Genomic DNA, 15678 nt, shown 5'->3' with positions numbered 1-15678 from the left:
CATTTAACCCATATTGCTAGCTATGGGCTTGGCTGGGAAATGCGATTATTAATGGTACCTACCTCATTTGGCTTGTTATGGAATAAGATGACACCATGTATGGTCTTCATGATGATTTGTTCACAGCAAACATCCCAGATATAAAGTGTGAATGTTGGTGAATGAATGTGTCCCAGGTGTTGAGCATGAGCAGTGTCAGTGGGTGAATGTGGCCCGTGGCCCGTGGCCCAGGTGTTGAGCATGAGTAGGGTCAGTGGGTGAATGTGGCCCGTGGCCCAGATGTTGGGCATGAATGGAACTTGGGGATGGAGATGGATGTTGGAGAGCTTGGGGCAGGCAGGCTCCAACAGTTCCCCAGCTCCTCTCAACTCTCTCCTCTCTAGGAGCTGGGCCAGGAGGAGCTCTTTGTGGCTGTGGAGATGCTCTCAGCTGTGGTTCTCATTAACCGTGCTCTGGAAGCGAGAGATGCCTGTGCCTTCTGGTCCAGTCTGGTGAACCCTGCTACTGGCCTGGCCCAGGTAGAAGAAGAAAATGCTCAGCGGTGAGTGGGGAGGCTCTAGCCACACGCCAGAAGTGAGGGGATGGCATGGGTGTGGCTGACTGGACGGTAGCCTGTCTGATTCCCATTCTTGGCCCCTCCTGTGTTTCTTCCCAGTGGGGAGCACATGGTCATCCCGCTTCCTTTCCATTTCTTTGAGCAAATGCTTGGGAAACTACACTGCCATTCTAGGTGTTGAAAACAGTGACTAAAGCAGATCCCTGCTCGCGGCAAGCATGCACACAAGCAGGAGTCATGACTGGATAGGCACGGAGCTATGGGGCCAAGCCAAAGGGGGGTGCAGCTTTCCTAGTCACGTGATGAGGAGGGTCATGCGGAGAAGGACCTAAGGAGCCTGAGTTCTTCCCATGCCGCTCTTCAGGACAGGAGAGTGTCCTAGGTGCACTCACAGGACGTCAGGACACGCTTGGAAAGAGCTCAGGGGTAGAGCACTTGCATGTCTGAGGCTCTGGGGTTAACATCCCAGTATTCAAGAAAAACCTAAAAACAAAGACTACCAGGAAACCAGAGTGACCAGATGGAGTGGACTAACAGAGCAGCCCATGTCCTCAAGCGTGGAAGGAAGCTCTGGGGTGTTCAACAAGGAAGGAATCCTTCTGACCTGCTTTACCAAGATCCTTCTGGCTGTGCCGAGACTCTGGCACGGGGCCTGGGCCAGGGCAGGGCGGCAGGGCTGGGAAGAAGGTGCCAGCGTGCGAATGTATTCTGAAAGCAAATTGACGGGACTTGGTGGCAGAGGGAACGAGTGGAAGATGACTCAACAGATGTTTATCCAGAAGGGACTGGCTGAGGCACAAAGACAGACCGAGGGAATGCGGAGTTCAGATGAGACCCTGTTTAGTATAAGTCATGAAAGGCTTGAGTGTCTGAGGTCTGGGGTGAGAGTCCGGAGGGAAGAGGGCTGAAGCTTGAGCTCCGTGCGCCGCACAGGGGGCTTGGAACGGTCTGTAAGGGGAGAAGAGGTGGCCTGGGAAAGACCAGCCGCGGCTGTGTGGGCACGCCGCTCGCACCGACGCTCATGCTGCTGCTCCTCCTCCTCTCTGCTGCTAGTTACTTCGATGCCCTGGTGAAGGTGCGAAAGCTACGGGGGACGGACAGAGCCTTCCTGAGTTGGAATGACCTGCAGGCCGCTGTGTGCGAGGTCAATGCGCAGGTTCAGGAAGAGACGGATCGTGAGTGCCCCTCAGACAGTCTTTCCCGTGGTCTTGAGTTTGGGGCTGCTGCTCATCCAGATGTCTTCCTCAGAGGTCCTCGCCATCAGCCTCATCAATGAGGCTCTGGATCAGGGCTACCCTGAGAAGACTCTGTCTGCTCTGCTGCTTCCAGCGGCTGGCTTGGAAGATGTCAGCCTTCACGTTGCACCTCGGTATCATCTCCTCCTCGTGGCAGCCAAGAGGAAGAAAGCCAAGGTAAGGTTAGGAAAAGATGGCTGGGTTAGACACTAGAGCGAGAGGCTCAGCCTTGGCCAGGGTGGTGACCAGCCTGGTGGATACAGACTCTGAACAGGAGAGGCACAGGCAAGATTTGATTGTTATGACAAAATGTGGGAAAAGAGCAGGCCCGGGAATCAGGTGCCTGGACTCCCCACTCTGATTCCCCAGCGACCACCTGAGTATCCCTGGGGTGTGTGTACTTGTCTGTAAAACGCTACATCCTCTGCCCTTGCACCTCGTGGTGCAGGTCCAGTGAGCTAAGAGTGGAACAGGGAGATTTGAACTGACACGCTGAGGTTTGTGGCAGCAGAATGAGGCTGAGACCTGGCCCAAGCCGGATGAGCTTGCGTCCTGCAGCTCCTGTGCAGCGTCACCCAGCCTCCCTGCGCTGCCGTGGCCCTGCAAACCTGTGACAGCATCAAGCTTATCCCACAGTTGCTGAGCTTGAGTGAGTACCACGGCAGGACTAGCTAGCATTCATTGAGTTATCACTTTGTGCCAAGTATTGCTTGGTCTGCCTCGCAAGTTCTGATCTATGAAGCCTGGACAGAGTCTGAGTTCAGTTCCCAACACCCACATCAGGGGGCTCACAACCCCAGATACAGGGGATCTAGTACTTTCTTCAGGGCACTTGCATTCATTCACATGTACACACCTCCACACGGATACATATGTAGACACCTAACTAAAAATAAAGTCCTTTTGAAAAACTAATTCATGCTGGGCGGTGGTGGCTCATGCCTTTAATCGCAGCTCTTGGGAGGCAGAGGCAGGCGGATCTCTGTGAGTTTGAGGACAGCCTGGTCTACAAGAGCTAATTCCAGGACAGGCTCCAAAGCTACAGAGAAACCCTGTCCTGAAAAGGAAAAGAAGGGCTGGAGAGGTGGCTCAGTGGTTAAGAGTGCTGACTGCTCTTCCAGAGAATCCTGAGGTCCTGAGTTCAGTTCCCAGCAACCATATGGGGGCTCACAACCATCCATAATGAGATCTGGTACCCTCTTCTGGCCTGCAGGCAGATATGCAAGCAGAATATATACATAATAAATAAATAAAATCAATGGGGCTGGAGAGATGGCTCAGCGGTTAAGAGCATTGCCTGCTCTTCCAAAGGTTCTGAGTTCAATTCCCAGCAACCACATGGTGGCTCACAACCATCTGTAATGAGGTCTGCAGGAAGAATACTGTACACATAATAAACAAATAAATAAATAAATAAAATCGAAAGAAAAAGAAAAAAACTAATTCATAAGATAAGTCTTAGGAACAATACCAGATAGCTCACACCTGCAGTAAGTCTGAGGTTGGCTTGGCCTTTTAGAAAAGAAAAAAAAAGACAGGCAGGCAGGTAGGCACCCGACACATAGTGCTCAATAAAAAACTCTGTAAGAGTCCATTTCTGGTGAGGAGAAGAGCACATTGAGCTGACCATGGCAAGCTCAGGCTTCCTTGCCCGGTGTGCAGTCTTCCTGCCACTGGAGATGTGCAGCCAGGAGACGCAGCCAGGACCAGGATGGGGCTAAGGGCAGTGAGCTGAGGTAGAGGGGGATGGGAAGGGCTGCAGGGTTAGTGCTGGACACTGGGGGTATGAAAGCTGTGGAGATCCCTGAGGCCAAGCGGAGCCTTCTGAGCCTGGCAGCCATCCTAGGGGGCCAAAGGGTCATGATTCCACAGGACAGGGAGGGGGAGCCAAGAGAGCCTTCCCTGCTTCATCAGGAGTATAGCCATCCAAGCCTCCCCCCCCCCCCAGGGTCATGGCTCCTCAGGGCAGAGAGAAGAGAGCCTTCCCCCCCCTGCTCCGGTGTACTTTAGTTCCCTGCTGGGCTTGTAGGGTTTTGTGTTTTTTTCATCTTTTTTTTTTTTCCCCAATCTGCCAGGTGACAGGAGATCCCGGGGCTGTACTGTGGCTGGAGGAGATCCGCCAGGGAGTGGCCAGAGCCAATGAGGACACAAGCACAGCTCAGAGAAGTAAACAACCAGGCACTGGGAAGGCAGAGTGGGGCCCCACCCCATCTCACGTTAGCCATGGGAAGCATCTTAGCTCGACCGGCCGAGAGCAACTTGGGGAGGAAGGGGTTTATTCTTAGTCCTCCACATCCCAGTCCATCATCGGAGGAAGTCAGGGCAGGAATTCAAGATAGAAACCTAGAGGCAGAAACCAAAGCAGAGGGCATGGGGGGCGCTGCTTGCTGGCCTGCTCCTCGTGGCTTATTCTATTTGTTTTCTTATACATGCAGGACCACCTGTCCACAGGTAACACATCCACAGTGGGTTCCACATAGAGCATTAATCAGGAAGATATACCACAGGCCAATCCAGTGGGGGCATTTTCTGTTAAGATCCCTTCATCCCAGCTATGTATAGATTCCTGGCAAGTAGACTGAAACCATCAAGCTGAGAGGGCAGGACAGAACTCGTGCAGGAGGGTGCTTTGACCACAGGGTGGATTTCCTGGCACACAACTGGATAGGAAATGCCAAGAGTTTAGGACTTCCATCCCACAGGAGCCCTTCCCTAACGGCCACCTCGTCCCCTCCACCAGCCATTGCAGCTGTGTGTCTCCTGAATCCAGCCCCACTAGACAGGACAGGGCTCGTGGGAGGGACTCCAGAGGATTGACTTTTCTCTCCTGATGCCCATCAGCAGCCCTTGGTGTGGCTGCCATCAATCAGGCCATCAAGGAGGGCAAGGCAGCTCAGACGGAGCGAGTGTTGAGGAACCCCAATGTGGCTCTCCGAGGGATCGTTCCTGACTGTGCTGACAGCTACCAGCAGGCCCTGGAAGGAGCAGTGTCAAAGAAGCGACGTCCTGGTAGTGGCCCTGGCCTAAGCTTCTCTGCTGCTTTTCCTCCTCTGATCCCTCCTGGCTCACTTGAGTTTCTGTTCAGGGGACACAGCCTTCTGGGTTCGACACGACATGAAGGACGGCAGTGCCTACTACTTCCATCTTCAGACCTTCCAGGGGACCTGGGAGCATCCTCCGAGCTGCCACCTCAACACCTCCCATCTAACCTGGGAGGAGATTCAGGTAGGCAGAGTTCCTGCCTTGGTGGGGGATTGTGCATGGGGAGAGGCTCCTACCCACCCAAGGCCTTCTGTCTCTACAGTCAGTCATCACCAAGGTCTCCGCGGCCCATGACCGCCAACTGCTCTGGAAGGCCAATGTTGGCTTTGTCATCCAACTTCAGGCTCGCCTCCGCGGCTTCCTTGTCCGACAGAAGTTTGCTGAGTGTTCCCACTTCCTCAGGACCTTGCTTCCAGCCATCATTAAGATTCAGGTGGCAGCTTTGGCTTTTCCCCGTGCCTGAGAAGATTGGAGATACAGGGTGTCCACCCCCTTCCCTTTCCCTGGGTGGGGTTGGGATGATTCTTGGCCCTCTGAGCAATAGTGAAGGAAGGTGTGGACTCTGGAGCCAGACTAGTGTGGTTAGAAGCCCAACTCTGGAACCTGTTAACCATGTGGCCTTGTAATTACGCTATTCTTTCTTTTTCTCTTTCTTTCTTTCTGTGCCTCAGTTTACCCCCCCACCAACGCAAATGTCAGTACCACTTTCCAATGTAGCAAGGGCGGTTTAGTAAGACAATGTCTAGAGAGTTTTTGCAGAATGGGAGCAGGAAGTAAGCACCAGTTATTGGCATAATCGTCAGCATTGGGGAAGAGGGGAAGACTGAAGTGAGATGCAAACACTTTCCCTGGAGCAGAGCTGTGAGGGGTGGCCCTGGGCTAGACAGACGGCGAGTCCATCTATCCCCTTCCTGTGGAATGGTAGCGCTGTGTTGTCCTCTCTAGTGGGCATTCCATTCAGTTCTGTCCTGTGCGTGGCCTGTGGCGTCTCTGGGGCTGACCTGCAAGTGACCAGGCAGGGCACTAGCACTCCATGAGCGAGAAACAAGGGCGCCTTCCCTTGTCAGGTGTGGTGTGGAGAGCCATGGGGTGCTGGCAGTGTAACCCCTCTGCAGACTTTACCTTCAGAGCCCGCCCCAGTGTGCAGGGCAAGGTTGGGAGATGGGTGTGGAACCCACAAGTGAATGGCCATGGAGTTTGGCTGGCATCAGATGTGACAGGAAGGACACAAAGGGAGAATCGTGAAGCTGGGGCTGGCTAAGCGTGCAGGAGTAACTGACGGCACAGGCTCTGGAGTTGGCCTCCTGGTTAAGGCCCGGGCACCCTACTCAAGCCCTTGCACCGTTCTTTGCCTTCATAGAGACACTTGGTTAATGCCTTGGATGTGAGGAGTTAGCAGGAAATTGCTTTCGTCACTAGGTATGGTGGGGTCCCTTGGTGACACCCCATTAGATGCTGGTGTCAACATTGACCCCATAATTCAGTAATGGAGTGCCCAGGTCACAGACTCCTCTGATTGCAGCCCAGTGCCTCGGCTTTGGGAAGTGAGGCAGCCTGGATGCCCTGAGACTCAGCTTGCTCTTGAAAGCTCTGACCATCACTGGATCTCCACAGTTCTCAACACTGACTAATCCAGATTGGAGTCATGTTTTGGTTGTGTTTTATTTTACATTTATATGTTTAGTGTGTGTGAGCATGCACGCTCGCGCATGCACACGCACATGTCATGACATACGCTGAGGTCAGAGAACAAGTTACAGGAGTTAGTTCTCTCTTTCCACCATGTGGATCCTGGGGACTGAACTCTGGATGTCAGGTCTGACTACAAGCACCTTTCCTACTAAGTCATCTTACCAGCTCGGGAAGCATGTTTTTAGGGAAGAATTTTGTCAGGGCTGGCAGTGTGGGAACATGGTTCATTCTTTAGTGAGTGGGGGCTGGGGACAAGGTGTATTCTCTAGTGAGCAGGGGCTGGGGACATGGTGTATTCTCTAGTGAGCAGGGGCTGGAGACATGGTGTATTCTCTAGTGAGCAGGGATTGGGGGGCATGGTGCATTCTCTAGTGAGCGGGGGCTGGGGACATGGTGCATTCTCTGGTGAGTGGGGTTGGGCATGGTGCATTCTCTAGTGAGCAGGGGCTGGGGACATGGTGTATTCTCTAGTGAGCAGGGGCTGGGGACATGGTGCATTCTCTGAGTGGGGGTTGGGCATGGTGCATTCTCTAGTGAGCGGGGGCTGGGGACATGGTGCATTCTCTAGCATTCTCTAGTGAGCGGGGGCTGGGGACATGGTGTATTCTCTAGTAAGCGGGGGTTGGGGGGCATGGTGTATTCTCTGGTAAAGCTGGTGTCCATGCCTTTTATTTGAGTTTCTATGAGGAAGTATCAGGGTACATAGTTCTAGTCTTTCTCATAAAGCTGGCAGGTCTTTGAGAATAGGGCCAATTTCTCTTCTCCACACTTTCTCTCTTAGTTGCTGTTCTGTTGCTGTGAAGAGATACCATGACTAGGACAACTTAGAAAAGCATTTGGCAGGGGCTGGAGAGGTGGCTCAGAGGTTAAGAGCACTGGCTGCTCTTCCAGAGGTCCTGAGTTCAATTCCCAGCAACCACATGGTGACTCACAACCATCTGTAATGAGATCCGGTGTCCTCTTCTGGAATGCCAGCAGAACAGTGTGTGCTAAATGAATAAATAAATAAGAAAAAGAAAAAAGAAAAGCATTAGGCTAGGGGCTTGCTTACAGTTCAGAGGGTTAATCTGTGCTCATCAGGCCTGCATGGCGGCAGGCAGGCGGGTGGGCAGGCGGGCAGGTGGGCTTTGAAGCAGCGACTGAGAACTTATATCTGATTCATAAGGCAAGGTGGAGAGAGTGATACCATACCTGGTGTGAGGTTTTTAAAACCGCAAAAGGCACACCTCCAACAAGAACACACCTCTAAACAGTCCATCAGCTGGGAACCGAACATTCAGAGATTTGAGCCTATGGGAGACATTCTCATTCAAACCACCACAGCATCTTAGAGAGCCCAGGGTAAAGCTGTCCCCCTGGCCTCTTGAGCCCAGGGAGGTTTGCTAGGGTTCCCTCTTCTGCTTGGCAGGCTCATTGGCGGGGTTATAGACAACGAAAGACTTACCAGGAGCGGCTGCAATATTTTAAAGCCAACATGGATGCTATCATCAAGGTAACTATGGTGGTCTGGGTGGCTCCTTCCTCTTGAGTGACCCTCGGAGTACTTTTCTCATTCTCTTGCCTCCTCGTGGCCCTGGAGCCGATCGGGTCTGAGCGTGGGTCTCAGACTGACAACTCTGAAGGCAGTGTCTTTTCTCTCAGATCCAGGCCTGGGCGCGAATGTGGGCAGCCCGGAGGCAGTACCTCAGGCGTCTGCGATACTTCCAGAAGAACGTGAGAGTTGCCCGTCGTACCTGCCTTTACTCATAGATGGGAGCCCAGAGAGCAAAAGGGCGGTCAGTCACCTGTTCTCTTGTGCCCGTGGTAGGTTGACTCCATCGTGAAGATCCAAGCATTTTTCCGAGCCAGGAAGGTCCGTGATGACTACAGGATGTTAGGTATGCTGGGGAGATAGAGACCGAGAGCCAGACAAGCCTAGGTGTCCCTCTTGGGGATGCACAGCAGGCAAGGGTACCACAAGTTGTCTGAGGTGTGTAGCGTTCCCTCCTTCCAGTACCAGGCAAGACTCTTCTACCAGGTACTTTCTGAGCAGGCCTAACGTATCCATCCCCCTGTGGTAGGCACTTCCCAGCTCCCAGCTGTGTCATTTCCTTGGTCCAAACTCCCACCTCCTGGCCTCTAGTATAGACACACGGGCCTCGTAATTTTTCTGCTAGGGAAAGAACAAAGAAGTAGAGGATCACTAGTTTCCTGCCCTCTGCTTTTCATAGTTGGGCACACATGTAAAGTCTTAAGGAGGTGTGTGTGTGTGCGCACATACATGTACATATGTGTATGTATGTGCACACATGCTTGTATGTATGCGTACACACACACACATGGAAACCAGAGATTAATGTCAGGTATCTTTCTCTATTGTATGTATGCGTATACACACACACACATGGAAACCAGAGATTAATGTCAGGTATCTTTCTCTATTGTATGTATGCGTATACACACACACACACATGGAAACCAGAGATTAATGTCAGGTATCTTTCTCTATTGTATGTATGCGTATACACACACACACAGAAACCAGAGATTAATGTCAGGTATCTTTCTCTATTGTATGTATGCGTACACACACACACACACGGAAACCAGAGATTAATGTCAGGTATCTTTCTCTATTGTATGTATGCGTACACACACACACACATGGAAACCAGAGATTAATGTCAGGTATCTTTCTCTATTGTATGTATGCGTACACACACACACACACGGAAACCAGAGATTAATGTCAGGTATCTTTCTCTATTGTATGTATGCGTACACACACACACACACAGAAACCAGAGATTAATGTCAGGTATCTTTCTCTATTGTATGTATGCGTACACACACACACACACAGAAACCAGAGATTAATGTCAGGTATCTTTCTCTATTGTATGTATGCGTACACACACACACATGGAAACCAGAGATTAATGTCAGGTATCTTTCTCTATTGTATGTATGCGTACACACACACACACACACGGAAACCAGAGATTAATGTCAGGTATCTTTCTCTATTGTATGTATGCGTATACACACACACACATGGAAACCAGAGATTAATGTCAGGTATCTTTCTCTATTGTATGTATGCGTACACACACACACACATGGAAACCAGAGATTAATGTCAGGTATCTTTCTCTATTGTATGTATGCGTATACACACACACACGGAAACCAGAGATTAATGTCAGGTATCTTTCTCTATTGTATGTATGCGTATACACACACACACATGGAAACCAGAGATTAATGTCAGGTATCTTTCTCTATTGTATGTATGCGTATACACACACACACGGAAACCAGAGATTAATGTCAGGTATCTTTCTCTATTGTATGTATGCGTATACACACACACACATGGAAACCAGAGATTAATGTCAGGTATCTTTCTCTATTGTATGTATGCGTACACACACACACATGGAAACCAGAGATTAATGTCAGGTATCTTTCTCTATTGTATGTATGCGTATACACACACACACAGAAACCAGAGATTAATGTCAGGTATCTTTCTCTATTGTATGTATGCGTATACACACACACACACAGAAACCAGAGATTAATGTCAGGTATCTTTCTCTATTGTATGTATGCGTATACACACACACACAGAAACCAGAGATTAATGTCAGGTATCTTTCTCTATTGTATGTATGCGTACACACACACACACACAGAAACCAGAGATTAATGTCAGGTATCTTTCTCTATTGTATGTATGCGTATACACACACACACATGGAAACCAGAGATTAATGTCAGGTATCTTTCTCTATTGTATGTATGCGTATACACACACACACAGAAACCAGAGATTAATGTCAGGTATCTTTCTCTATTGTATGTATGCGTACACACACACACACATGGAAACCAGAGATTAATGTCAGGTATCTTTCTCTATTGTATGTATGCGTACACACACACACACATGGAAACCAGAGATTAATGTCAGGTATCTTTCTCTATTGTATGTATGCGTATACACACACACACACAGAAACCAGAGATTAATGTCAGGTATCTTTCTCTATTGTATGTATGCGTACACACACACACACATGGAAACCAGAGATTAATGTCAGGTATCTTTCTCTATTGTATGTATGCGTACACACACACACACACGGAAACCAGAGATTAATGTCAGGTATCTTTCTCTATTGTATGTATGCGTACACACACACACACACACGGAAACCAGAGATTAATGTCAGGTATCTTTCTCTATTGTATGTATGCGTATACACACACACACATGGAAACCAGAGATTAATGTCAGGTATCTTTCTCTATTGTATGTATGCGTATACACACACACACATGGAAACCAGAGATTAATGTCAGGTATCTTTCTCTATTGTATGTATGCGTACACACACACACATGGAAACCAGAGATTAATGTCAGGTATCTTTCTCTATTGTATGTATGCGTACACACACACACATGGAAACCAGAGATTAATGTCAGGTATCTTTCTCTATTGTATGTATGCATATACACACACACACATGGAAACCAGAGATTAATGTCAGGTATCTTTCTCTATTGTATGTATGCGTACACACACACACACATGGAAACCAGAGATTAATGTCAGGTATCTTTCTCTATTGTATGTATGCGTATACACACACACGGAAACCAGAGATTAATGTCAGGTATCTTTCTCTATTGTATGTATGCGTACACACACACACATGGAAACCGGAGATTAATGTCAGGTATCTTTCTCTATTGTATGTATGCGTATACACACACACACACGGAAACCAGAGATTAATGTCAGGTATCTTTCTCTATTGTATGTATGCGTACACACACACACGGAAACCAGAGATTAATGTCAGGTATCTTTCTCTATTGTATGTATGCGTACACACACACACACACGGAAACCAGAGATTAATGTCAGGTATCTTTCTCTATTGTATGTATGCGTACACACACACACACACACGGAAACCAGAGATTAATGTCAGGTATCTTTCTCTATTGTATGTATGCGTATACACACACACACACATGGAAACCGGAGATTAATGTCAGGTATCTTTCTCTATTGTATGTATGCGTATACACACACACACACGGAAACCAGAGATTAATGTCAGGTATCTTTCTCTATTGTATGTATGCGTACACACACACACGGAAACCAGAGATTAATGTCAGGTATCTTTCTCTATTGTATGTATGCGTACACACACACACACACGGAAACCAGAGATTAATGTCAGGTATCTTTCTCTATTGTATGTATGCGTACACACACACACACACACGGAAACCAGAGATTAATGTCAGGTATCTTTCTCTATTGTATGTATGCGTACACACACACACACACGGAAACCAGAGATTAATGTCAGGTATCTTTCTCTATTGTATGTATGCGTACACACACACACACACGGAAACCAGAGATTAATGTCAGGTATCTTTCTCTATTGTATGTATGCGTACACACACACACACACGGAAACCAGAGATTAATGTCAGGTATCTTTCTCTATTGTATGTATGCGTATACACACACACACATGGAAACCAGAGATTAATGTCAGGTATCTTTCTCTATTGTATGTATGCGTATACACACACACACACATGGAAACCGGAGATTAATGTCAGGTATCTTTCTCTATTGTATGTATGCGTATACACACACACACACGGAAACCAGAGATTAATGTCAGGTATCTTTCTCTATTGTATGTATGCGTACACACACACACGGAAACCAGAGATTAATGTCAGGTATCTTTCTCTATTGTATGTATGCGTACACACACACACACACGGAAACCAGAGATTAATGTCAGGTATCTTTCTCTATTGTATGTATGCGTACACACACACACGGAAACCAGAGATTAATGTCAGGTATCTTTCTCTATTGTATGTATGCGTATACACACACACACACATGGAAACCAGAGATTAATGTCAGGTATCTCTCTATTGTATGTATGCGTATACACACACACACACGGAAACCAGAGATTAATGTCAGGTATCTTTCTCTATTGTATGTATGCGTATACACACACACACATGGAAACCAGAGATTAATGTCAGGTATCTTTCTCTATTGTATGTATGCATATACACACACACACACACGGAAACCAGAGATTAATGTCAGGTATCTTTCTCTATTGTATGTATGCGTACACACACACACATGGAAACCAGAGATTAATGTCAGGTATCTTTCTCTATTGTATGTATGCGTACACACACACACACACGGAAACCAGAGATTAATGTCAGGTATCTTTCTCTATTGTATGTATGCGTACACACACACACACGGAAACCAGAGATTAATGTCAGGTATCTTTCTCTATTGTATGTATGCGTATACACACACACACGGAAACCAGAGATTAATGTCAGGTATCTTTCTCTATTGTATGTATGCGTACACACACACACATGGAAACCAGAGATTAATGTCAGGTATCTTTCTCTATTGTATGTATGCGTACACACACACACATGGAAACCAGAGATTAATGTCAGGTATCTTTCTCTATTGTATGTATGCGTACACACACACACATGGAAACCAGAGATTAATGTCAGGTATCTTTCTCTATTGTATGTATGCGTATACACACACACACATGGAAACCAGAGATTAATGTCAGGTATCTTTCTCTATTGTATGTATGCGTATACACACACACACAGAAACCAGAGATTAATGTCAGGTATCTTTCTCTATTGTATGTATGCGTACACACACACACACATGGAAACCAGAGATTAATGTCAGGTATCTTTCTCTATTGTATGTATGCGTATACACACACACACACATGGAAACCAGAGATTAATGTCAGGTATCTTTCTCTATTGTATGTATGCGTACACACACACACACACAGAAACCAGAGATTAATGTCAGGTATCTTTCTCTATTGTATGTATGCGTATACACACACACACGGAAACCAGAGATTAATGTCAGGTATCTTTCTCTATTGTATGTATGCATATACACACACACACACGGAAACCAGAGATTAATGTCAGGTATCTTTCTCTATTGTATGTATGCGTATACACACACACACGGAAACCAGAGATTAATGTCAGGTATCTTTCTCTATTGTATGTATGCGTACACACACACACACACGGAAACCAGAGATTAATGTCAGGTATCTTTCTCTATTGTATGTATGCGTATACACACACACACATGGAAACCAGAGATTAATGTCAGGTATCTTTCTCTATTGTATGTATGCGTATACACACACACACGGAAACCAGAGATTAATGTCAGGTATCTTTCTCTATTGTATGTATGCGTATACACACACACACATGGAAACCAGAGATTAATGTCAGGTATCTTTCTCTATTGTATGTATGCGTATACACACACACACACGGAAACCAGAGATTAATGTCAGGTATCTTTCTCTATTGTATGTATGCATATACACACACACATGGAAACCAGAGATTAATGTCAGGTATCTTTCTCTATTGTATGTATGCGTACACACACACACACATGGAAACCAGAGATTAATGTCAGGTATCTTTCTCTATTGTATGTATGCGTATACACACACACACACACACGGAAACCAGAGATTAATGTCAGGTATCTTTCTCTATTGTATGTATGCGTATACACACACACACAGAAACCAGAGATTAATGTCAGGTATCTTTCTCTATTGTATGTATGCGTACACACACACACACGGAAACCAGAGATTAATGTCAGGTATCTTTCTCTATTGTATGTATGCGTACACACACACACATGGAAACCAGAGATTAATGTCAGGTATCTTTCTCTATTGCTCTCTACTTTATTTTCTGAGACAGGGTCTCACTGAACCTGGAGTGTACTGATTGACTGGACCTGATGGCCAGAAAGCCCCCAGAATCCTCCTGTCTCTACCTCCCAGACTGAGATTACAGGCATGTGCCTTCATGCCTGGCTTTTCCCATGATGTAGGTCCTTCTGTGTGTGCAGCAAGAACTTTCCAGTACAGTTCTGTCTCCAGCCTCGTCCTTGTCCTGCAAGTCCAGACTCCCAGCCTTGCTTGGGAATTAGCGCATTGGTCCATCTCGTGTTCACTCTTGATTCCTGGAGCAGGAGGCCATTTCCTTTCTGTGCTTCTCATTACACAATCCTCCTCCCTCTGGCCATCAGCGTGGGTGCTCTCCCTCACCACCATCTAAAGCCTGCTCTGCCTGCCTTTTATCTTTCTTCCTTCCCTTCAATTCTGGGGAAAATGTTCTCCCAATGCTTCCTCCTTCCTCAGCCCTCAGAATCGGTCACTTACTTAGCTTGGTGGCTTCTGTGTTGAGGATTCCTTCCTATCAGAGATGCTGTCACTCGTGATTTCTGCAGTCATTTTAATCTACTAACCCTGAGTGTAAGTCAATTCCATTGGCTGATCTTGGTGTCCATGAGGTTGCAGCATGCTCCTCGGTGCTGACTGGACTAGATTGTCCTGACCATGGCTCATGTTCCTCGGTGCTGACTGGACTAGATTGTCCTGACCATGGCTCCATGGAGCTGAGCAGTTCTGCTTCTTGTCACTCTTTTGCTAACCTCTGTGATTCCTATTGCCTGAGGTCCAGCATGGCACCCCTCCCTTTGTTTCCCTGAACCTCCCACACCTTGTCTTAGATTCCTATGGCTGTCATAAACACCATCACCAAAGCAGCTTGGGAGGAAAGGGCTTATCTCAACTTACTCTTCCATGCCACTGGAGGCAGGAACTGAAGCAGACGCCATGGAGGAAAGCTGCTACTGGCTTGCTCCTGACTTGCTCAGCTTGGTTTCCTATATACCCTAGGACCGGAGCACAGCAGATGGGGCCAGTCTGATGGAGGCATTTTCTCAGTTGAGGCTCCTTCTCAGACGACCCTACAGCCAGTCTAATGGAGGCATTTTCTCAGTTGAGCCTCCTTCTCAGACGACTCTACAGGCCAGTCTAATGGAGGCATTTTCTCAGTTGAGCCTCCTTCTCAGACTACCCTACAGGCCAGTCTGATGGAGGCATTTTCTCAGTTGAGCCTCCTTCTCAGACGACCCTACAGGCCAGTCTAATGGAGGCATTTTCTCAGTTGAGGCTCCTTCTCAGGTGACTCTGGCTTGTGTCAGAT

At 47.6% G+C, this 15678-nt stretch overlaps 1 protein-coding gene across 3 annotated transcripts in view; it reads left to right on the top strand.

Annotated features, from left to right (window-relative positions):
* Iqgap3 (IQ motif containing GTPase activating protein 3) overlaps positions 1 to 15678 on the top strand; it is a 48437-nt gene that overhangs the window by 16723 nt on the left and 16036 nt on the right. For 2 of the 3 annotated variants that reach the window (XM_075978615.1, XM_075978614.1), the window contains exons 13-22: positions 384 to 541; positions 1610 to 1731; positions 1805 to 1968; positions 3867 to 3957; positions 4633 to 4800; positions 4877 to 5016; positions 5096 to 5266; positions 7934 to 8017; positions 8167 to 8238; positions 8333 to 8402. In XM_075978615.1, the coding sequence (XP_075834730.1) occupies positions 384 to 541; positions 1610 to 1731; positions 1805 to 1968; positions 3867 to 3957; positions 4633 to 4800; positions 4877 to 5016; positions 5096 to 5266; positions 7934 to 8017; positions 8167 to 8238; positions 8333 to 8402 (1240 nt within the window). The remainder of the gene's footprint in view (positions 1 to 383; positions 542 to 1609; positions 1732 to 1804; positions 1969 to 3866; positions 3958 to 4632; positions 4801 to 4876; positions 5017 to 5095; positions 5267 to 7933; positions 8018 to 8166; positions 8239 to 8332; positions 8403 to 15678) is intronic. The other variant, XM_075978616.1, reaches the window with a different exon arrangement.

This window comes from Microtus pennsylvanicus, chromosome 7 (assembly GCF_037038515.1).
Source record: "Microtus pennsylvanicus isolate mMicPen1 chromosome 7, mMicPen1.hap1, whole genome shotgun sequence".
Classification (NCBI taxonomy): Eukaryota; Metazoa; Chordata; class Mammalia; order Rodentia; family Cricetidae; genus Microtus; species Microtus pennsylvanicus.
The sequence above is the reverse complement of the archived record's forward strand: the minus strand, read 5'-3'. Positions and strand labels throughout refer to the sequence as shown.